The sequence below is a fragment of the Lonchura striata genome, chromosome 9 (assembly GCF_050655825.1).
Source record: "Lonchura striata isolate lonStrDom1 chromosome 9, ASM5065582v1, whole genome shotgun sequence".
NCBI lineage: Eukaryota > Metazoa > Chordata > Aves > Passeriformes > Estrildidae > Lonchura > Lonchura striata.
The window spans coordinates 10,814,086-10,839,804 of record NC_140711.1 but is presented as its reverse complement, the minus strand read 5'-3'; the positions used below and the strand labels follow the sequence as shown (position 1 = coordinate 10,839,804).

The following is a 25,719-nucleotide window of genomic DNA, read 5'->3' as shown; positions in this document are numbered from 1 at the left end:
CTTTTTTCAGCACTTGTGTTCAACTTCACAATCATATGTGTCACCATAATTTACACATTTGTTAGCATTTTTGTTATCACTAACAACTTTTTTTAATCAGATTTCCTTGAAGGGGGTCATAGCATGAATGTAGCTAACAAGTATTTCTGGCCACAACACCAAGCAAAGGGATACACACAAGAGGACAATGTGCTGCATTGGATGTCAAAACTGGTATGTAACACAGCAGTGGGAGACACCAGCACTGATCAAAACCATTTGTCCTCATGGGTTCCTTCCTACAGTTCACACTGTGAAGCAGATCATCCTGACCTCCCTAGGAGAGAGTGCAGCTGGTCCTACTGCTGCACAGAATGGATTTGCAGCATGGAATAAAGGAAGGAGATGATCCCTACAGCATTAGCTCATCTTTAGCAGTGCAGAGTAAGGAAGCAATATCCTTACTAACACTATTTGTCAATTCTCTTCTGCGTGCTGCACTGGCTGAAACGTAACTGGGAGGAATGGGAAGAGAAAATGTAGACTCAGATACAAACTGAAGCTTTGGGCTATTCATTATATCATCCTGGCTAAAGTTTTACTGTTGGATGATATTTCATAGCTGTGGAGTTTCAGGGCCATGAAGTGTTCTTTTTAATAATTTCTGTTCTTCACTCCTTTGTTGAGGAGAGCCCTTTCCAGGGCTGTGGTTTGCACCATGCTAATGATATAGTCAGTGGTCTTTGGCTGGTGAGCAGATAACATTGACCTACATTCTGACAGCAATCTCTTTCCCCCTTCACTTTGAATAAATTAAATTCATTCTCCAGTATGCATTCAGACCATGTAAGTGGTGCAGTTCTGTGACAAATGTCAAAGGCAAAACTATTCAGAACAGTTGGATGGTTGGTCCAACATTTAGACATGAGAGGTCTAGGATAACTGTGTTGACTCTGTTATACAAATAGGGAAACATGCAGGTAATTCTTAAATGTAACAGGATAATCTGAAGACTGGTTCACCAACCCCCTTTCCCCCAAAGAATTACAGTGTTTACCTTCAGTCCTGTCTGGTAGTTTCCCACTTTTGCTTGTTGTTCCAGTGTTGACTGTTTCAGACGAGGTGCTCAGTTTGGTGTTGGGGTCTCGCTTCGGTTTTGGAGGTGGCTGCTTTCTAGAGCTGCTGCTTTCATCATCAGTTCCTCCAACTGAATGAAGAGATTGGGATCTGACAGTGAAGCCACTGGAGCAGGGGTGTGGCAGTCTGTCCTGAGGAGCAGGCATTGTCATAAATCCCATGCGGAAATGTTTCCCCACGTAGCTGCCTTCATTTCCTCTTGCTACTTCTCCACCTATGCTGTAAGAGAAAATACAGATATAAGCAAAAGGTCCTCCTTTGCCTGAACTGTACCTGGAACCAGGGTCTCAGTTCTGCCTGTGACAAGCAGATCATGGTTTTGAATATGAAAACAAGAATGCTTTTCTCTGAAAAGAAAATAACTACTAGAAAAGTCTATTTTCCAAACATAAGCTGCCAACTGAGACACAGATACACTGCTATGCACTCAGAATGTTACAAGAAGAAATCAAGAAAAGCTTTTGAGAGGTTTCATACTATTGTAACCAGAGATTTTCTATAGAACAAATTTAAAACATTGAAAGTCAGAACTGAGTTTTCAGGAAAACAGGAGACTGTGAGTAGGGCAAAGAATAACACTTTAGAAATACAACAGGGTGCATTGATCCACACTCCCTGACTCGTCTTTGACTACAGATGCTCATGTAGCTTGGGAAACAAGGCTCAATATTTTCCCTTGAGACTAAAGAATGGTAGAGAAAAAATGTTCTAAAAATTACTTGGATATAGGAAACTTAACATCACATTAAATCCACATAAATTTGCAACACAAGCAGCTTCAGACAGTAAATTACAAGTGTAGATGAAAAGACCATGGACTGTGGGACACCAGGAAGAAAATAACCCCCAGCCATTTAGAAACACAGGTAAAGGAAAGCTCAGTTGAAACAAGTGCTACCATACTGAACACTGCATTTTTCTGTGGGTGGCATGACTGAGAACTTGATATTATTCCTGTTCCACTCATGCTTATCAGTTCTGAAAAACAGCTCTTACTGGTGCTTATACTGCAAACCAACAGCACATTTAAGTTCAGGCAAGTCAGTGACTATGCAAAGAAACTCAGCAACACACACAGGTCAACGTGGGCCTGTTTGCAAGGTTTGAAATGGTACCACTGTGGGCACATAGAAATGTCAGCACAAGAACTGTGAAACATCAGAAAGCTCTAATTAGCTCCTGTTTCCCCTTCACACAGAGCAAAGCTCTAAGCTGGGTAAATGCTTCTCTGAAAGTTTCTTACTTGATGTTGCCTTGGTCTGATGAAGTTTATTTGGTGCTGGAACATATTTCCTTTTTTAAAAGACAAGAACACTTCTCAAAAGTGTTGAAGAGTAAGCAAGGTCACCTCATTTCCACCCCATCTTCACTGTAGGTAAAACATAAGCTGTGTATAATTGTCCTAAAGGCATCAGACTGGCAATGAGCAATATACAGCTTTGTGCATGATAAAAGAGAACAGTTGTTTGCTTATTACTCTCCCAAATCCCTCTCAAAGGGATTTGCAGCCAGAAAGATCAAGAGGAAGAACTCATTAATTTGAATATTTCTAAAAAACCTGTAGTTAGTTTGAATGCTTAACTATGCTTCTACTAATCTTTTATAAATTGTTCTGAAAATAATATAATCCTCTAACACTGGACTACAGAAAAAGCCTGTCATATTATTTAAGGAAGATAACTATCCAAACATGCTGAAGAATGCAGGTGGGGAGTCTGCTTCCTTTCTTATGTCCATTGGATAATCATGTTTAGCAAAGAAAATTTCACTTTGCCATGTTTCCAATGTTACAATTCTTAACAGTTTATACTATTTAATTACTGCATTGACTTCACTGCTGCATGAAGGTGTTTGAAGCATCCACTATAGTCCAGGTTCTTATGGCAAGCTGGAAGGATTTGCACAAATCCCTCCGAGATTACATATTTCACTCTTTTCCTAAGAATACACAGAACTGCATTTATGCGAAGCATGGGGGTTTTTTTGCCAAACTGCTGCATCTTGTTTTCCAGAAATTAAAACTTACAAAATGTACTCCTGGTGTCTGAATGCACTGTCTCATTAAATAATTAAATCCTTTCCCTCTCAACACCTTTCTTAATCTTTGCATTCCTTACAGAATTTTAACATAGATGAAAACGTCACCTACTTCCAAAGTGCCTACAGCCAGGTGAGAGAGAGGTTGTGGGTACAGATGGGAATAGAACTTGCTGCTGTGCAGCATCACAGCTGGAATAGATCTGGTCTTATGGTCCTACATCCTCTGCTCAGCTACCAGGCAAAAACAGCAGGGCACCATTTCCCTGGTTTTGGCCACATTTAAAAGAGGATCCATTTGTCTTTGAATGTAGGAGCCAATGCTCAGCTGCTGGTTAAGCTCTGTAAACCACAAGCTGAAGAAGACTAGCCTCCAATCTTTGGTCCTGGGCCCAGGACCACCAAAGACTTCGGCTTGCTCCTTATGCTGGCAGCAATCCCCAGCGTAGGGCAGTGGGTGTTTCCCAGCTGAGTCTGACCAGCTCACAGCAGCACAACACACTGTGGGATGCCAAGTTCACACCTCAGCAATGCAGACCAAAATCCCCTGTGTGTAAAGAGAAAGGAATAACTTCAGACTCACACCCAGAGCACAAGATCAAAAGCAGGATGGCAGATTTCACATGTGGCATCCTCTGCCCTCAGGTAGCAGCATCCTGAAGGTCCATTTGGACTTGTGCAATGCACAGTCTTGCTGTTCTTACATCATAAACCCAGACAGAATGAAAGGATTTATTTATGTACTCCTGCTCACAGCCACAGGAATTGGCTGGGGCTAGCGTGTGTCCCACTTCAGCACAACAAGCTGCAAGGATTTACACATAACTTGCTGTGCAGCAATGACTACAGAGACAGAGAGAGAGAAAGGAACTGTGTAGGTCTCACTCCATTATTTCTGACAGGTAAGACTCTGTACTCCTCATTCTACTGACAATGAATTCTATCTCATTTCAAAACTGTATTATGTGAGTTACTGCAAATATTACATAGTTATTAATATATATGGAAACGCAGATTTGGATTATTCCTCTGGGAAGTTTCAATTTGAACTTGGCCAGGATCAAATGCTTTTCTGACAAAGAATTATGTACAGCATTAAATAACCATTAAAAATGCAAGACATTTGTCTGCAAAGAGAGCCATGATTATATAACAACAAAATTTGTCATATGACTGCTCATGTTAAACACATCAAAGCTGATTTTGTGCTGTAAAAGCACTTCAGTTTGCCCAGGTCTAGTGACTGATGTCCCACAGATAGAGAAAAGGGCAATGCCAAGGTTGGTGTCAGACACCTTTAAGGAGATTGGTGCAAACCATCTCTCCTTTCAGAGCCACGTTCCAGGCCTTCTCCAGCCCCAGCTCACCAGGCCCACGCACATTACCAAGTGCTACCACGTTCCACACTCCTCCCTTGGGTGCACTGCAAGGCAAGCAAGATCCCATCCCTCTCCCTCTCCCACACAGTGATGGAATTAAATCATTACCACAAATATCAAAACTGTCGCATCTCTTTTAAACCAGTAACAGCAGATTTCAGCTTTCATTTCAAAAATTTGAGCAAAAAATCTGACTGATGGATCCAATGAGTCTCATCACATCTCCATACAGGTTTTGTCTGTCAGCTGAGGTTTTTGAGGTGAGAACTGGGCTAGCATTAAACCACACTGGACTTGCTGCTCCTGCTGCAGTGTCAGCCCTCTGGCACTTAGGCTGTGCTCGTGCAGGGCTGGACACCTCACAGCTCACTTCTGGTCTGATCTTTTCCACCAAGCAGATACTGGAGTATTGATGTAACTACAGCACAGAATAATGGAAGAACATCTTTGAAGAACTACAGAGGATAAAGTCTTTTATATTATTAATTTCATTACACATCACAAGAGTGAAAGTTACAGAGGAAGACTAAACATTAAAAATGAACACAGAAAGTACTCTAAATGCAAACAGCACAGGAAAGGTCATGTCTACCTTGATTTGCCATGAGTCATAGCGTTCTTGTTGATTCTGAGCATATTTCAAGTTGTTAAGTTTGAAAACTAAGACAAATAAATTTTCATCACATTGATGAAAAATACATGGCAAATGGAATGTATCCAGAGACTGTCTGCATCAATCAGAGTGGTCTTTTTAGTTTGCATTGTTTCCTATTTAATATCGCAAAGAACAGTTTTAATTTGCTGTGCAGTTTCATTACTTGGTCAAGACAGAAATTGAATTAATTCCTGGAAAAAAATTAATAGTTGCATGAAAACTTTTGTTCTACTTGGTGTCACTGTTTAACTATAAACAAAATGGAATATTGAATTCCTCAGTGCAGCTGTAAGGAGTAGAAATCGTGAACTGAGACCATAAAGTCAGAATATCCTGGAAATGGATTTTCTTCCCAGCCATCTACTGACTCTTGTTTTTGGTTTTCATGCAAAAATTCTGCTATCAGTTTAAATTTACACTGGATTATTTTCATCCCTCAGGCACTAAGAAACAATTCATAGTTCTCCTTATCTTTGTATGGTTTCCTTTTTTATTCTTGTGCTGCTTTACATGGAATTTTCTGCTTTTTTGGCACAAGTTCAAAAAGGAAGCTACACCTGATTATGAGATTTGACCTCCGAAGTAGGAGGAAGGGGCATTTGCTCTGCTGGGGATGTGTCATATGTGAAGGTATTTTAATTTCTTAGCTGTGATACATTCCAGTCAGGGACCACAGAAGGTCACCATCCTTCTAAGTGCTGGAATTCCAGGTAGCCAAGAGAAACCGTTTCAAGAGCAGCTGCTCGCTCCTCTTGTGCTGAAGAAGATTCATCACAGATACTGGTTCATTTGCTGGCAGAAGCTGAGAGTCTCTGCAGGCTCCTCTGTGGAAGTGGGGAGAGCCATGAGTTGCAGGGCAAGTGAAGCACATGGATAGCCAGGCTCCTTCCCTCCGGGGAGCTGCAAGCCCACGCAGAGCTAATCCCCCCTGACACGCTCCTAACCCACCAGGGAACCCATCTGAGTCACAAGTCACTAAAAAATTAACTGATAACATAGGAAGAATTTTCTGCAGAAATGACTAATCATCAGCAAAACAAAAGGAATAAAAATACCTAACTCACAGATTCTATACAAGCTGGCTTGACTGTGCAAGCAATGGTTTATCCTATGGTGTATTTTTGTTTTCTGGGTTAAGAGAGGAGCTACTGCTGTTTTAACCATTTCCTTGCTTTTACAGCAGTGAACATCCAGCTGCCCTGCTCATATCAAATGTTTTGCATGTGAAGGGCTGAAATGGCTTTGAAATGTCTATTTCCCATCAGAATAAATTATGCACACATGTACTAAGGATGACACATTTTACTTTGTATCTGAGAAGCACTTTCAAGATTAGCATAAATTATATTTGTAAATTAGAGGTTGGATGCCAAAACAACAGAAGATATACTATTTTTATCCACCTAAACATGATTTCAACAGACCATGAAATGCAATACTGAAGAAATAAGGACAGGATCACATCATGGATACAGGAACTACACTGTAGGTATGGTTTTCACAAATATATACCATTTTAATCACAAAAATTAAATATGCAAATAACACAAATTTATCTCTATTTTTTTAAATAACACTTCTGAATTCCCCCTTATAATTCCCAAAGAACATACACACCTTTTTTGTTTCTGCATTACTTTTCTGAAATACTCCAAATGACTCACCATGATCTTAAATCAAGATCCAGAGGGTAATACTACCATCCTTTTAGATATAGGCTAAAACATTAAAAAGTCATGACAAAGGTCAGATTTAGAGCCATTTTGTGCACCTGGAGGACTGCCTAAAATGGGCAGCCAATATGTCTATGCACATCAAACTTCCCTCCATCATATGCCTCTGCTTTTGAGGTAGGAGATCAGGTGCTGCTTAAGAAATCAGGCCTCTCAGGATATATGGAATACATTAGTGCTACAAAATAAAATTTATTCTTTTATCCCACCTGTCAAACCCGCAGGGCCAGGTTTTGATCCTGCAGACATGCAATGACAATCCCACTCTGAGTACCCACATTATTGCACTGAAACACCCAGGAAGCTTTGTGGAAATTGCTTGTGCCTCCAGAGTCTCTTGTAAGCAGTACCACTCACAGATGTGTATCCACTGCCTATTTTGACACTGGGTTATTTCTTTAAGCCCTCTGTTCTCCTCTTGAGAGTCTGTCATCCTCAACAGGACTCACAGAAGACTCTCCAGAAGAAACTGAACTGCCACACCACATGTTGTGGCTGCACTTTAAGAGTAACTGAATCCCTGGGGAGCAAAAAAAAGATAGCTGTAATCCCTCTGCAGTGCACAATGGATAACAAAAACAAAACTAACCAATACTGTCCACAGCAGGTTTTCCATATGATGACAGAAAATCTGATTTCAAATGATGACCTGGTATGCTCTGCAGTGAGCTACTTTTATAATGCAAAACACTGAAAATGTTAGCATGAGTTGGAATTTTGGGGAAAAAGGGGAAGAAAAAGCACAAAAGCAAAACAAGCCCAAAACACTTTATGAGAAACTGTTCAATTTAAAACATTGTTTGCTATTTTTATAACAAATCTAACATAAGCTAGACAGCTTGAAAAGGAGTAACTAAGGAGTAAGGACCTTTCTCATCCATGGAGAACTCAACAAAATTGCTTCATGAGTCTGAACAGAAGTGCAGGTACTAGTTCTGTTTTCCAGTGGCACTGCTTCTGCCTATAGCAGACTGCTTCTCAAACTGGGGACTAAGGATGCCTGCACTGGGCTGAGCATCCCCAAAGGGCTGGCACTGCTCTGCTCAGCAGGACCAGCTCTCTCTGCTGTGCCCGGGTGCTGCAGCCCACGTGTGCCTGCTGACCAGCTGATGCACGTGGGCACCTCTGTGGGCTGTGACTACACAACGCTGAAGAGGCTGGAGTGAAAAGTGCTCTGTTGTTATATGGATACAGTTATTTTTAATTTTGCATTGGGGGATGCACAGCTAAAAGCCAGCAAATGAAAGCTCATATGTTCAGAGTCACCTAGAATTAGACATGGAGCATATGCAATGTTTAAACTGAGTGCAAATGCATGTTCACATTAATGGAGTGGGGTTTTGCATCCTGTCAAAAACAGGTGGAGCTCAACCAAGGCTGTGTTTTTATCACATTCACTGGAAAACCACATGGCACAGACTCCTCTCTGCCTGAGCAACTGCAGCTAAGTAAATATCTCAATGAGATACAGGAATAAATTAACATACACAATACTTCTTGGGCATTTCTGGAAGAAAATGTTTTTTCAGTTTTGACTCAAAGTTTCAATGGAAAAAAGAAATCTGTACAGAGTAAAAAAAACTTTTTGTGGGTCAGATGCTGTGAAAAGTTAAAACCTGAAGAAATCAATGCAATGTGCTGAAACTCTAAGACAGAGAACTGTAAACCAAGTGCTCTCTGTGGGCTGAGATGTTACACTGGGTCTAGCCTTTGCAAATTCAGGCTTATTTCAAATGCTGATTGTACAGATGCTCTTCTCAGTCCCTCAAGCAAACATGACACTACTTTTTTTTAAAATCCAAGCTTAAATTGGATTGACAAGGAAATTATGGTTGTAAATAAATGCTTCCTGTGCTATCCAGTCACAAAGAGAAAGGATTCTAAAAATACTTTTCAGTCCTGAGTGGCAGTGAACAGGAAGAGCAGCATTTCAGTTTGGAGGAAAACCCCTGATGAATTCACTTTAGCATGATCCATCGCAAAACATACAGATTATTTTTTACACACCTCGTGACCTGAAGGTCTAGTTATTCACATTATTCTTCTGTGAGTATTGTCATTCACAATTTGCAGTTCAAAATGCATTCCCTGAGCCGATCTGCCTCTTCATTTTCTTTTCCAAAGTCCCTGTAAGTAGGTAGAAAGGGGAAAGGCACTTCCTGGCATACTGGGAGAAGGTTTCAGTAGCACAGCCCCATCAGGGACGTGCCAGGGATGCAGGTCCCACTGAAGGGACAGTTTTATGCAACCACCACTCCAGATATTATATTCATATAATTTTGTCCCCAGACATCTCAGCACATGACAAAATCTGGAAGCTTACATTCTTTTGATCAGGCATTTATCCAAATATCTTGGGCACAATTTTAGGCACTGCTTTCATTGACATTCAGGGTCAGTTGCAAGCTACTAAAAAAACATCTGCACATTAGCAATTTCAATAGGACTAAAGCAAATTTAACCTACAAATTGTATATTGAAATTTTCATTTTAGGGGAATGCACGGAATGTACAGTGTAAGTTTTTACAAACACTGGAAGGCTTGAGTATTTTTCCCACTTACAAGGACTCTGGGTGCTGGACTGGTCTTAGCACAGAAAACAAAAAAAAAGTAACTCGTCTGCAGTTTACCCAGCCTAGCTACATAAATGTTCTGCTGGATACATCACTTTGTTGTCATAGGTTGTGGAATCCATCAAAGTCTTCACTAGAAAATCCTTTTCTACCTGGAAGAGCCCTGCCCAAGCCCATCACCTTGACTTTACAGCTAGAATTACTACCCTTGTGCTATTAGGTATCTCCATCTCTCTGTTCCTTCTGATGTCTGAAGGAAAGGTTTCACTACTCTGTATTTTAAGTGGCCAGCAGTGAGTATCTCTGCTTTGCCAAATGAAACAGACTCAAAAAACTAAGTGAAATATTTTTGATTGGTGTAATAAACCCAGGAAAGAGGAAAGGGAATCACTCTACAGATGTGTATATTGGTGTCCCTCCCTCCTTCCTCCCAGGACAGGCTCAATCTGCTAAATAAAGCTACATTAAATCCTGTACATCAGTATCAACAGTTATTCTCAGAGCCTGGAGAGGTTTTTTCACTAAGATACAAAGTTCTCATGAAGATTTCCCTGCTTATGTCACTTTTCTCTGTGTAATAAAATGATCATTATTGCCACAACAGAATATTATTATGCTTCACATCTAAATTTAGAAATAATAAGATAAAAAGTGCTTTCCTTGTCTTGATGGATGTCAGTTTCTTAGCCAAGGTTGTCAGAAGCTACTTATTTGTTCGTAAAAATAAATTTAAAGGGACATTTTATTTTCAGAAACAGTTAATATTGCGGCAGAACATCAGAGCATGTGACAAGCAAATGTAGTGGGCATATCAGTGGTCAGGACTTAGTGATTTGAGTCAGGACACTGACAGAGGCCAGCCAGCAAATACACATTTGTCCCCACTCATGCATGTACCCAGCACCACCCTGAACCCTTTCCACACTGAGTTCTTCCAACACATTCATTGCATCTCCATTCCCTTTAGAAATCAAGGTGAATTGTCCAAATGCAAAGCACAGAAACTCTTTTCTCCTCTGTATCCAGGCACAGATCTAATGGGCCAGACTCAGGAACTCCAGCAGACTACTAAAAGGTCTTTACGTCTGCAGGAATTTAATAACAGAGACAACTGGCTACAATAAAAGCTGCCAATAAACTTCCAAAGCTGCCAGAAATCAGCACATGCTAATTTTCATCACTCTTAGAATTACTTTTGCAAATGGACATGGTCAGATAATTTTGGGCACTGCTGTGTTGTGCTTTTTTCTTTTTCCTGCAAGAGTAGCTTTTTGCCAAATTTTTGAGCAAAAACTATGTCCAACAAGCTCTGACAGTGAAGGAAGATGGTACTTAAATTCTCCTTGAGGGACATGTACTTACATTGCTCAAAGGGTCGTCACTAAACCCATGAAGCCGCAGTGAAATGGAATTTTGTCAGAGCAACAGCTTGTTTTCCAAGCTGTGAAAGTCTGTGTGAGGATTTGTTAGAGAACTAAAACATTAAAACAAAGAGCAACACCCTTGTAACCTGCATTTAATGGTGTAATGGTAAATTAAGTGGGGGATGTACTAGTTTAGTTCCCTGCATGAGAGGTGATCAGCTCTATGCTGTTCACACTGAAAGTATGTAAATTCTCTTTATTCCTCAGGCAACTCTTCAGAGCTGTCATTTATTGAATGTTATATTTCAAGTGTCTCAGCTTGAAGAAATAATGCTGTGTGTGCACTGAGATTGTGAGCTGTGGCAGTCAGGGTCACACAAAGTCTGGACCTAATTTTATGTAAACATGGCAAACCAAAAATATTGTGCTGTTGCTTTCCTTTGCCCTAAGAATTATTGTTAAAATCTGCAAAGCTGCTGGTAATAAGTTGTAGTGCCTGTACATTTCCAGGCTCCTTAAACCCCTTTGAAAATCTTCTATCTAGGAACAATAACCCTAACATGATATGAACTGGATTTCCCTCTCCCAAAGCTACATGGCAGGCAGCAGCCTGCTTTAAAACAGCTGAAAGGGGAAGAAGCTCAGAGACAATTTGCATGTGAGCTCCCAGCACTGCAGTCCAAATCATTTATCTGCACATCAGCTGCACACAGGAGATGTCTCTGTCTCTCAGAAGAGCTATGCTGTACTTTTTGTTTATGTACTTTTAAACCCAAGAAAATACTGTTCTCTGCTCCAGAATATGTGGTACCCCTTTCCCTGCCCTGAATCCCAGTGCCCACACAGGAGCCTGTTGTTCTGTCCTTACTGCACCAGCCAGCCCAGAGCTTTCAATTTTGAGATGCTAAGACAAAACTTCCTTCAAGGTGGTCTCATGATAAAGATCTTAAACCAGAGCAGCCTCAATTCAAAGATTTTGGGTCATTATGTACAGGACTGGGACAGTAGACATTCAAGTCCTACAGAGCTTGTGACAAGATATCTTTCAATAGGCATTTTCACCCACTTAATAAATGTAGTGATGGGCTACTGAGATTTAAGAAATAGAATCAATGAATCATTAAAGTTGGAAAAGATTTTTAAGATCATAAAATCCAACCATCAACCCAGCACACCACCACCATGCTCACCACTGACCATGTGTTCAGTGCTAGGAAGGATGAACCTTACAGGGCTTCACACACACACTTCTGTGAATTTGCATGTGAAAGGATTTTGTACCCTACCTAGAATGGCACACAGAAATGTTAATGTTCCTGGTGGTGAACAGCTCATTATTCTGGTCCCCAGAATCTATTTTATTTTTATCTCAGTAAGAAGTGAAAGACAACAATAGTTAAATAAGACCTAGCAGCACCTAGTTATTTAACCAGTGGATACACTGCTTTACAACAAAAGTAGATGATTACAGGTAAGAAAAGACAGATGCAGCACAATTACATTATTGCAGCTCTAAAGTGTCTTCTAGAAACTTTGTGGAGGAAAAGGGTAAAATCACCATATTTTCTATGGTGGGTTTTGAGTTAAACAGTTAAATATGACGTGTTGCCATATTTTCAAGTTTTGCCTTATATCTACAACATACTTAAAATGAGAGCCAAGGCTTTTTTATAGTCCTGCTATTGGATTCTCGAATGGAAAACTAAATGCAATTCAAGGTTGTAGGACACTAGAAAAAACTTGGGAAGTCAAAACTATGGAGTTTCACAGATGCGAGTGATCCAAGCTGACACTTTTAATCCACCCTCAAATATTAAAGAAGGGATATTGCATAGTGTATCCAGTAAAATTGGGATAGCTTTGATTCAAGACCCAGAACAGCTTCAAGAGGGCTCACAAAAGAATAGTATCAAGGAAAGAAATATCTCCTAAGGAGAATTCCCTCCTGTGACAGTGACAAAATTGGGTCATCTCCTAGATGCTAGCATCTATAATTCTTAAAATGCAGATAAAATGCAGATAAAATGCAGATAAAATGCAGATAAAAATAAATAAAAAGTATAAGCTTTCATAATACATTGGAGTTATATACTTATACTTACTAATCTGTGTTTACTGCCCTTCAAGCTGCATACAAAAACAATTAGATCCTTTTTTAGAAGGGGTAGTATGGAGCATGCAGATCTATAGCTTTGATTTAAAGAGCATGACAGGCAATCAGTGTGTGTCAGAGGAAGCCCACATCAGCAAAGAGACATGTCAAAGCCACATTTGAATTTTCTTTTTTAGGACTGAACAGATGAGTGTTTCCTTCATGTTCTGAACACAGTGGGATTGGGAAATATTCTGAATTTCAGGCTAGGAGAAAATGGATTGCTTCAAATTATAGGAAAATGAACAGCACTGATTTTATTCCTCACTTGCAGCAGAATTCAGTAGTGCATAGCAGAAAAAGGAAAACCAGATGCATTCCTAAGTCTGTTATATATTTCCACCAGAAATAGCATAACAAGTAGAAATTAACTATTTCCCTATATTTTTCACTCTCATGAGATAAACATTAAATTTAGCTAATGAACTGGAAAGAAAAAAGAAAGTCTATGGATTAATATTTTTTAAATTATTAAATGAAACAGGAAGACAGACAGGAAATTAAAGGCCGTATCCCCGTATTAATACTGATGTACAATGAGGACAGCTAAACATCCCTTTTAAAAAAACATCAATATCACTTCCACTTCCATTGCTTGTGAGAACATGAACTGAAAGTATTTCAGCTGGGAAGAGTTGAATTGCAAAATCACAGAACTGTTAAAGCTGCAGACTAGTAGAAAGACATCTTAAGCTGAGCAGATCAGTTGCATTTTGCTTTTAAAAGCAGAGACTCAAATCATTATGCCTTAAGTTTAAAAGAAGCCACTACAAAACTAAGAAACCTGAGCAGGAGTCCTCAGTCCCTTCTGCCCCATTTCCATGGACAGTCTCCTCACATGGTTTGTCAAAGCCAAGCTCAGATCTGTCCCACTGTGCTTTGTCAGGGCTACAGAGGCAGAGAGGACTATAAACTGCTCTGTTTTCTATGGAAATAAACCAAGGTCAGCTTTTTTCCTCCCAAGCCAAGTCACTCAGTGACTACAGTGAATATGAATGGCTGGACAAGTGTCCAAGACTGTCCCTGGAGAGGAGCACTCTGTGCCCTGTGCTTCTGTGTCCAGGAAGAATGTGAGCCAGACAAGTCTCTGTCCTGCTTTGTAACTGCAAAGTACTTGAGTGTCAAAACAGAGCCTAAATCACCCAGAAACCAAAGATCTTGAGATTCAAGCTCCTCAAAACTTCCTTTAGAGAGATACACACGTCTACTGCTCACACAGTCTCATGCAGAAAGCTTCAATCTCAGCTAGTGCTGCTTCCAATGACAATATTCCAATACGTGGTTTAATAATTCCATTGGTATTCTTTGAGAATAATGACCATTGGTGTTCCTTTTTGTTTTGCTGCACTTTCCGTCATTTTGCTAGCTTCCATCCCTAATGTGTTTTATTATTATTCAGGTCCTTGCCCAGTCTATCTGTTACCTGCTCATTAGAACTCCTGTGGTAGAAAATGTTTCTGCAAAAACCTAATTCTAGTATGTCCTAATTGCTTTTCAGGCTGAGTGAGTCTGAAAGCTCAGATTATTAAGGTGAGTTTGCAGTGATGCATTCGATAGACTGTGTTTTGTTCTGTTAAGGCAAAGGGGAATTCATCTTTAAAGTTTTAACTTCATGCTTAGAAAGCTAAACAAAAGATAAATAAAGCTAGATCCTCAAAGAAGAAAGCCTCCACTGGGGCTTAAAGTGACTAGGAGGTCAATGGGCAAAACAATTTAAGTCATTTCTTTGTAAGACATATGAGAGGACTATATGGCAATTAGCAGTACAAGCTTGTTCTGATGACACTCTCGCAATGAAAACCCACTTGGGAATTATCCAAAATAGTTTAAAAATTTCCAAACGGGTGTTTTTCGTTTAAATAGCTAATAAAACCACTGAGTGGATCAATGAGTTGAACCTACAGCAAACTCCAACAGCACAAAATTTTTATATGCGATTTTAGGGCTGAGTTTCCTACAGAATGACTGTAGAGTTCTTACTGCACTGCTATAAATATTTATATATATATAATATATATATAATATATAATATTTTATATGGCTATAAAATATTAGCAGTGTTAAGTAAATTACTATATAGTTGATGATAAAGGCCTTCCACCAGGTAACATCTGAGCCTCCAAACTATTCAGAACAAGCCTTATTACTTATCTCCGCCTTATTTTAAAATAATTTATTTACTAAGACTTCATTTAATGCAAAAGAAAAAAGAAATAAAATTCTAAGGGTTTAATCATCGCTAAAAGGTTTCTAGCATGCAAATTTTCTTCAATTTATTATTAAAAACAGCATCAAAAATTGACTGTGATATTGAAGGGGCAAGAGAAAATTAAGCAGTGCCTCATCTACTACCTCCAACTCAATTTTAAGCACTCTGGGCCTTTTCATATAAATGGCAATTTTATTGCTAGCATTAGAGAAGTAGTTATCCTTCTCTCAGAAAATGCCTACCATTTTCTGGGCAAGTCTGTGGAATCTGTGTAAATGATTAACCACAGGACAGGTCAGCTCAGACACAGAGCAATTACAGACTGCTGCAGAGCCCTAGAAAACTTTAAAGCCACAGGCCAGCAGAGGCTCTGGATGGAGAGATGCACACTAAGCCCCTGGCCAGCCACTGCTGCCAGAGCAAGGTGGTCTCAACAGCCTCTTTCCCTCTGCATTGATTTTTTCTCATTTCCTGAGGCAGGACCAGTGTGCACATATCCAGCAGGCAGCACCATCACAGCCAGCCCCCAGGAGGCTCTGATTTCCACAAGAGCTGTAACAGCCCAGGAGCATCTTGTCAGCCCAGGCAGCCTGAGCAGAGGGAGCCTGGCTCTAGCCCAGTCATGCCTTAATGAGAATATCATCTCCCTTGTTACAAAAGACACCAAATAAAACTGGATATTTAGGATTCATACTGTCATGAGAGGGAAAACTGCTACTAAATATTAGCTTATCACTAGGTATCCAACCAATTTCACAGAAGACTAGCAGCATCTCGTTGGGTTTATATATAAAAACTGTCATCTGTTCAGTCCATTTATAAAATGTGGGAAGGCAGCAGGAAACCTAAGGATTCATGAGGAGTTATTGGAGATAAACATCCACTCTTTGCTCTCTTTGTCATTTCTCTCAGCCCTTGATTTTAGCCTCATCTTTTCACAGTTTTCTCCTCCTTTCTGCATGCCCCCTGCTACTGCAGAGCCACAGTCACCCTGTGCACTCCATGTTAGACACTGGTTCACCAGCACAGCTGTCAGCAGCTGTATGGCTCTGACATTTTACAACCCTTGCTCTTAATCTAGGACAAGGGGAAAGGCAGCATGAGTGGCACAGGGGAAAGCAGAATCCACCCTACAAAGCTTGTTTTGACAAAGCAAAACAAGGCCCACAAGTGGAGCTGCAGGTCAGCAGGAGGGCAAGGCCTGAGAAGCCCCACTGAGTACACAGGACCCAGCTATGGGCAGCTGTCTTGTACAGTGATATACTCTCATGGATTTACACCACCTTGGTTCTCCTGACCATTTCCTCTTGGATAGCTGCTATTGGCCCATTTCAAAAGTTGGCAGATGATGCAGAACAGCTGAGGAAACACCTAAATTCACATGTCATGATTCCCAAGCTGCAACCTCAAACCCAGAACCACCCTGTGTCACATTTCTGCTTTTCTCTGTGTGCTTTGAGTTTCATCCCTGAAATACACAGAAACACTGGTCTGAACAGAGCTTCAGAGCCCTCAGAGAGGGGGGAACCAAACACCAACACAGGAAGGAGCTGTTGAGGCTATGAAGACCCCTCCAATGCACTCTCTTTTGACAAAAATGACAATGGCAGTTTCTCAGGAAGACACCAAGTCTTTGGCCTGAGAGCACAAAAGGGGTTTGCAGCGAGGCCACAGACCTGGAAAGAAAAGCAGAATATGTTCTTGGCTTATAAACTGCTATTGCATTATTTCCCACCTTGCTGTCCAAAGTTCCCCAGCACACTAACAGGAGAAGCCAGTCTGTAAAATATAATATAAATATAAAAAAAGATAAAAGAAAATACCTCATGTTGTCAATATTATATAGTCCTTGGCCAGCAACCTGTGAACAGATTTAAGTATTTGGACAATCTGTTCATAACAAAAGACAGACAGGAATGCAAGTGTGTCCAGTAAACATGGTTAAGTGCCAAGGCTGAGGGGATCAGTAACAAACAGAGAAAAACAAGTTATTTTGTTTTCCACAAGGCAGATAAACAGGAAGAGGAAGATGAAGAAGAAAGGGAGACGTCTGCTCTGAGCATAGTAGATTCTTCATGGATGGATGCATATTTGCTGCACTGCAGATACACTTACACATAATAAACCTGAATTCATTAATACTAAATATTTACGCTCAGCTTGTAACTCATCCAAAAAAGCAATTATGATACATCATGTTGATGGAGAGAATAAAATCATTAAAATTTGGATCACTCACACAAAATACTGTGTCAATGCACAGTTAACAGTAAAATCCCTAGTACAGTACATTTAATAGGAATGGTCCAATGCTTTCTAACAAAGCAATACAAAATCTGTTTTGCTGTGACATTGTCCTGGTTCCAGGTGGGATGGAGTTAATTTCTTCTCAGTAGCTGTTACAAAGCTGTGTTTTGGATTCAGAATTAGAATGGTGTTTATAATACACTGATGTTTTGGTTCTTTGCTAAGTTGTGTTTAACCTAAATCAAGGACTTTTTTCTTATCTCATGCTCTGTCAGTAAGGAGGTACACAAAAAAACAAACAAATAAACAAAACCCCAAAAACTTCCCCAAAACCAAACTTAGTATACCTTATCTAGTAAAATAAGAGGCAGCTCTTGAGACTGAACTTTGTAGTATTTTCCCAGCAGCCTGACATGTTACAGGTGTCATTTGTGGAGGACTAAAAACAGAGGTGAGCTGGTATAAGCAGCTCCTTTCACCTCATCATGGCAGGTGAGGAGAAGCTATATAAGGAGAGACTCCTCAGTGTCCATCCTCAGCCTTTTTCCAGTCCACTTAAATATCTTTGAGAAAGGGCTAAACAGAAACTCTTTGGCTGGAAATGAGGAGTAGAGCTATCAAAAGTCATACTGTGAGATATGACAGTCAGAGTCCCCTCTTTCACAAATAACACTTGTCAGAGATTAACCATGGGGTCTTTTAAGAGCAGCACATTCCCTGCAGAAGTCATTGTCCATGATGGATATGGCTTCCAGCTCTGACAGCACGGAGGCTTTGGAATCAAAGGTTGAAGTGGAGATTGTAGGTCTTGGAATTATCAATAGCTACTTAAAAGATATGTAGCCTAAAGCACAGTCCAAACACACTGGATGGAATCTGATACAAGCTGATGACACACAGGTTTTAGGGAAGTGGCTGTCCAGTTTGGCACTGGGAATACATCACTACAACAACATGACCTACACGAGTCATGGGCATCCTTTTGGATAACCCTGTATATAAACACATGGTGCCAGTGGTAAAACATGGGCTGGAAGGATAAACTGTAAAGGACATAGTATTAAATCAGGGCTCAGGTCCAAAGATACTAATCCTTTCATCAGGATTCAAACTGGCAATATTCCATATAGGAGGACATTTGTTGTCTCTCTGGACTGGATATAAAATTCATCTTTCCAAAAGAACAAACCTTCTTCTATTCTACTCTCAACCCCACTACTGAGGAAAGGCATAAAACCATGTTTGCCTTCTGTGTGTCTCAGAGAGGGACCACAAGTGCAGTGACAATGTGATGACACTGTTTGGGGAGGTGTAATGCTCAAATATGACTTTGTATTGTGTTTCACAAAGCCCAGCAGTGGTATAGGAGCATGCAACATGTTTGACCTACACCAGGATCAAATGTCCTCACTCACTGTGTTTTGATACAGGCCCACCTTAATGCATCAGGTGCTTGAGTTCAGAAACCCAGAGTTTGTATTTAGATCTGCTGACATGGGTCTCAATGCCAGCACAAGAACAGTATTCAAAATTTCTTTGTTTGGAAATAATTCCACTGTTCTAGATACCACACCATGAAACTGCTGGCTTTTTGTAGTGACTGCTATTCCCTCACAAAACTCATCTGCAACAAGCAGTTTTCCAAAACAAAAATTGCCATTCTGATAGAGAAAGATGATCTGATAATTTAAGCCAGACAGCAAGTAAAATAAGTTGGAACTACTTCAGAATATTCAGTCTGTGATCATTTCCTTGAGGTTCTGTTTTGCCATTTTGTTTATTCTTGGGGCCGAGCCTGAGAACTTATATCCGTGCTTAGATCAAATTGTATGTTGCTAGTTTGGGCAACCACGTATAGTAAATATCACTGTATGTATAAACAATATAGATGTCTTACCCATTCCTCTGCTCGACTCCTATGCACTAGAATGTTTGAAAGGTGGCCAGAGCCAAATAAGTCATCACTTTCTGTGGTAGGAATAAAAGCATGATCATTAGCTTGAAGGTTCTATTTCACTGTAATACCATGGGACAGGAGTGTGATACTACCACTGAGAATAAACAAGTTTATTATTTATGGAAGTGCTTCATTGATCCAAACACTAATCACAGTTAAGATTTACCCAGCTATAGAAGTCCCAAAGAAGTATTAAAAAATGTTAAAATAATGCCTGTGTTATCTCCCAGGTAATTTAATTAATTATTGCAAAGAAATTTCTTCAATTCTGTATTGGCGATCATATGTGGTAAGTGAAGAACATCAGCCTGTGGATTTCTGTATGTTTAAACAGAGCATGTTCAAGGCTACATTTTTTCTACTAGTATGTGTTAATGCATCTTATAATATATGAAATACAGTTCAGGCAACTCAGTCTGAAAATCAAATCACTTTTGCTACACATACTCTGCAGGCCAAGATGGTAAGTTTTTGGATAATAACTATGCTTTAAAAATAGATTTCTATAATCTAAAATTAAAACCAAGGCTTGATAAGCTCTGCTTTAGCAATAGGAGAAAACTGCTTGTTTTCTAAGGAGAAAACAGCTTGTGGAGCATGATATAAAGTATTACTTAGCAGAAAGTATGAAACAACTGTCTATTTTCCCAATGTTTTATAAAGCACTTTTGTGCATAATACATAAAAAGACATACTTAGTATTAACATCATTATTGGAACTCATGGTCCTAGGATATAGTGTAAAAAATATCAAAATCCACGGCCTCAATAACTTTCTATTCATTAGTTTCAGCTCAAAGAAGTATCATGGAAGCATGATAAAGCATGTTTACTCTTTTTTCAAAGTCAAGTAATCCCTGTTTTTTCAGTTTTTTCTTGTGTTGCTCCTAGATGTTGCTCCTACCCTGTCAACAAAGTGTCATAGTATTTCTTGAAAGTACTTGAAAATACTTTCCAGGTGTGTTCTTTTAGGATAGGTTACAGCACAATAAGTCATTGCATTGCCTTTGAAGATTTATAACAACCTGTTTTAAAGCCCAGCATATCAATGAGGCCAGATTGCACACCGCAGCAATTAGTGAGGGGAAACATCTCATTTAGCCAACTCCAAGAGGAAGGTGAGAAGGATGGGTGCAATCACCCACTGCAAACACAAGCCACAAGCTCTCACTTTGCTTTTGGACAATTGGGACCCTTTCCTGCCAGCCTACACCATACCAGAAGAACTGGCCAGGGAGAAATGAGACAAACCAAATGAGGAGCACAGGTCTCCAAAGAATGACAAAAGTACTTGCTCCATATGAGCAGCTATGTTTTGCTAGTTAAAATGGCCTGAAGGACTGGGAGATGGTCAGGGAGTAGAGCTCAGTGCAGGGAAAGAGATGAAACTAAAGGGGCTGCAAATCTGCTGCAGTAGTGCATGAGGCAGTCTCTAGGAAGGGAAGGGCTGATAGCATCCTTACACTTTTTACTCAGGTCTAGAAACGCCCCCCTAGAAAGAGAATTTTGCTTTATAACTATAGGAAATATCTTTGGATCTGTGAACTGCCAATTGCCACCAGCTTTCTGGGGTGCAGCACTGCAGCCTTTGAGCCTTGCCTCCTGCCCAGTCTGAGGTCCCTGTGCAACCAAGCCCCACAGGTGAGGTGATGACCTACTTGAGGGATTGGATCTTCTCATGAAATAGGAGTTTCCTGTCAGGAATATCCTAGTTTTGTCTCCCCAATCAATCTGCAGGGAAATGATATGCCTAATTTCTGATTTTATAAATGCTAGAACAACTCCCTTATAAAACATCTCTAAGTGACCAGTGTATAACCTCGGGTAATTAGGTAGACTCCTAGATGGCAAATACCCAAGATTCATCTTTAATCTCAAGGGAAAGAATAGTGACAGAGCTTTTTAAAGATTTTCAGGCAATTCATAGAGACATTACATCCCTCATTACAGTCATCTTAAATGCAGCAGAACTGACTGAGTTGGAGTTTCTGGAATGAAATGAGATACAACCTAAAGCATTCTGAACAGCCCTTTCCTAAGCATCTCCTGTTTCCTACTCAGCCTCCTCAGACAGGTGATAAATGCAATCTCTCCATTTATTGGGTCATATTTCATCAAACACAAATGTATATGTCACTCTGCATCTGTGAGTGCCCTACATGGCCTCTCCAGATTGTGCTAATGGGGCTGCAGCACAGCAGAACCTGCTCCAGCCTCCATTAAGCACAACTGGGCACAGCAAGGCACGCTGACACAGGGAAACAGTTTAATCTGGCAATTAATTCAGGGCCTATGAGGAAAAATAAATGATCCACTTCTTCAGAAGACCTCTCTAATTTAATTCTCAGCTAAAGGAGAGCAGTTTCTTTTCTTTCCTGACCTCAGAGATCCTGGGGTGAGCAAATCCAAGTCAATATCTGAGGTAGTTCACCCCAACCTGGGATCAGTTCAGACCTGGTTCAGGGCTAAACATTACAAAATACTCCCAGACAGCAAGATTCCAAGTGGGATGGCCATACCAGAGCAAGCTAAAGTCAGTTTTATTTCTATACTACTGCAATTACTCTTAAAGGCCCCAACACCCATCCTACAGACCATGAAAAAGAGCTAGTCAAGCTCTAGTCAACACAGGAAACCAGCTACTGATAGCCTCTGAATTGTAAATCAAAAATTCTCAAAATAAAAAGTAAATAGATTATAAACTATTTAACAGCTCAAGGATTAGCCACAGAATTATCCAAACAGTTATAACAAATTTATAAATCTGTGAATAAAATCATAAGCCCCCCCTTAAGCAATTTATAAAGTAGAAAAACAACATGTCAATTATTTGCTGCAAAAAAATGTTTTCTACTTTAGCTTCTACTTAAGTAGCTGCAAAAATAAATAGCTTAACAGCCTGAAATGCAACCATGTTAATTTGGCACAACCTCATTTAAATTTAACTCTTAAAAATAATTTATGATTTACGTTCACTTTCATTTCAGAAAAGCAAAAGAATATACTTTTTTTTCCTGTCTTTACATTTATAAGGTAAAGGGCATGGACCTTACAGAGAACCACCTACAGCATGTAAATCTGGACTGAGGGAATTGCAGAAATGCCTCAATTGTCCCAGGCTGATCACTGGGAATCAGTGAGAGGCAACTCAGGATTCAAAAACTCCTTCCTATCAAGGATGAATGAGATGTTCATTGGATGTGACCTATTTCAAAGTTCAGCAAGGTTCAGATACAAACCTAAACTTTGTCTCAATTGTGAAAACATACAGTAAAATACTAAATCCAAACTCATTTCACATCTGGTTAAATGTAAGTTTTGGGCCCACCCATCAAAACGCTGTTCTAGAAACCTCTGGGGACAGAAGTACAAAGCAGAGGCAATACCATGGGATTGGGTGTTCTGATGAACAGGAAAATTGGGCAAATGGATAGGAACAAGTGAGGAATTACATCAGAGCTTCATTTAAGAAAAACAGCTGATTTCAAAGAGAAAAATAATGGCAAAATGAACTATGTGGGAAACCTGAGAGAAGCTTGATAACTTTCAAAACTTACGGTGTGGTGTTCTTTTTGTTCAGATCAGCTTGAATACTTTTGCTATACAAACTGAACAATTCCAGCTATAAAAAGGAGTCGGTTAATTATATATGCATATATGTATGTAAAATAGGAAAGAGTAGTTATTTTTAAGAATATAGTCAGATCTGTAGTTCTGGAATTGCATAGCTATTGCATTGCATATTTCTACACTTTAGATGTGCAGTGGAAAACATGTGGACTGATTTTACTTAATCAAACAATTTAAAGTTTGAACTGCTTTCTCATTTAGCTAACAGCATATAATAACCATTAGAATGTGCCATAAAGTTATCACCTTATTTGCATGAACACCATACTAGAGGAAATGAAAGCATTCCAGATTTACACAGTCATTGAGAGGAAGATCAAGTCCACAGTGTATAAACATTAAAAAGACCCTAATTAGAATCAAGTTTTTTTGGCAATTTTATTTCCAGCTAATTAGCACTGATGTTTTAGTACTAGGACCTGACTACACTGTATGCTGCAATAACGATGATTCATACCTACATTCAAATAAATAATTCAGCAAAGAAAGATGCATAGAAGTGCTTTTGTTTATAGTGCTGTCAAAATGAAATACTTAGGGAAAAAAATAAATGTCAATTGTCATCCACTTTTAACAGGTTGAGACTAGACTAAGTGCTATTTACAGGGAATCAGCCACCCTGCAGACTGGGAATAATTAGACACCAGAGCAGGTTCATTGCAACCTGACATGTAAAGGCCAATTTCTGGTGTGTCCACAAATTCCCATGCCTGCAAGCTCTCTGTGTACAGCTGGGAGACTGCAGCTATAGCTGTGTCATTATGTGACATATTTGGGTGGCAGCCTTCCCTAAAACTCTTACAGGGAGAGGAGGTTCTGCTGGCAGTATGAGAGCCCTGCCCTGTATCCTGTGGGAGAGCAGGGTGATGCACTTGCACAATCCAGCACCCAAAACCAGAGTCAAGAGCCAGGACTGTGCTGCACCCTGGGGCTTCTGCCATGCTCCCATGCAGGGAATATTGCTGCCAGATCACCCCACACCTGCTGTAAGACTGCAAAGGTACATGGAATTTCCAGGTAGAAACACAAAAAAATGGGATCACTGCATTTGGAAATGGGCATTTTCATGTCCAAAATCTTCTGTACACATGCAAAACTGTAAAGGTTACATGTACAAGCCTTAATATTTAATGCAGAATCTGTAGATGAAGTGGCCTGGAAGTGCATTAACCACAGAGAGAGACTCTTCACAGCCAAACCCCAGAAATATATTGACAGTAGGATGCAAGGAATCCTGAATCACTCTTGTGCACAAAAGCATTACTATGGCTAAGGGCATTTCAAGAAAGAAATTATCTCTGGGCATGGCTGCAATCAGAAATGGCACAGAAAATAAAAATAAAACATCAGAGAAGTGTAAGATTGCTATGAAGGAGGGGACAAGCTATTCAAAATATGGAAGACCTTCCTTCATCTCTTTGCTTCACCACACACTGCCTAAGACTGGCTTAATCTTTCATAATATCATTTATAAAAGCATTCAACCTTTGGAGGCTCCTGTCCTTCACAGCAGGTGCCCAGGCTATTTGAATGTGTAGTTTTGGACATTCAAGCCACAGGGCTAAAATGGGATGGGTCATGGTGGGGTTGCCCCATTTTGCAGCCACGCTGTTGGCATCAGGGGCACTGTGGATCAGAAGTTGCTCCAAGCAGCAGATGTTGGTGCTTACCCATCCTGAGGAGAGTGGGGCATTACAGCTACCATTGGTCCTGTTTACTAACAAAACCAGTTTAACATGTAACCAGCAGCAGCTGCAATATGGAATCTTATTTTTTACTCCAACTTTCTATCACCGAGTACAAATAATTGTAATGTACACTTTTGTTCCTCTATAAATAGCAGTGCACTGACTTCAGCTAGAGTAACAATTCAACACATGAATACCTTGGAGCTGATGTTTCTCTTCCCTTGTCCCAGCCCTGCTTTGGGCCAGATTCCCAGCTGGTGTAGGCTACAGAACATCACAGGACTAAAAGAATGACACTGACTTACAGCAGCTAAGGATCTCTGCTCTGTTAAGTATAAGGAAAAGGAAAATTTATTAGTGCATTTACTTTAAAAGGCCAATTACAATTTTATTAGAGGAAAAGCTTCAGCAGTTTTAGTTATTTACAATTTAACAACCATACTATGAATTTAATTGATATAAACTTCCCCCCCTCAAAAATAATTAACACTATAAACAATAAAAATGAATTGGATGTGGATCAAGACAGTTTGGAGTAGACTTGGTGGTATTTTATATTACCACTTTAATGACCTGAGTTTAGACATTCTGCTTCCTTTTACCATATGTCACTTTTATTCTGCCCTTCTGGATACACATGTGGAAGGAAAAGAGCAGGCCTGATGTATACTGGAAAAGTTAAGTCATTCAATTATTTAAAGCCTTTGTTTTTACATTGCTAACATTCACGAAGTGGGAAATAAAAAATGGATTCTAAACAAATAATAAAGAATCAACAACATTAATTAGACCTTTAATAATGAGTGACAGTAATAACCCCAGAGACTAAATTCCATTTTAACCATGGTAGATAAAAGCTTGTGATTTTGGTTCACTAGTAGAGTTTCATGTACCTCACCTAGTGTCTCACCTGAGGACAGTAAAGTCCTTGCTGAAGTCTCAGACAGGGTACCAGATTTGCTTACAGTGACTGATTCT

The 25,719-nt window shown here is 39.8% G+C and overlaps 1 protein-coding gene across 4 annotated transcripts in view; it reads right to left on the bottom strand.

Moving 5' to 3' along the window:
• Positions 1-25,719, bottom strand: part of NYAP2 (neuronal tyrosine-phosphorylated phosphoinositide-3-kinase adaptor 2) — a 137,022-nt gene that overhangs the window by 74,186 nt on the left and 37,117 nt on the right. For all 4 annotated transcript variants that reach the window (XM_021553646.3, XM_021553645.3, XM_021553647.3 and 1 more), the window contains one exon: positions 1,037-1,335. In XM_021553646.3, coding sequence (XP_021409321.1) covers positions 1,037-1,335 — 299 coding nt within the window. The remainder of the gene's footprint in view (positions 1-1,036; positions 1,336-25,719) is intronic.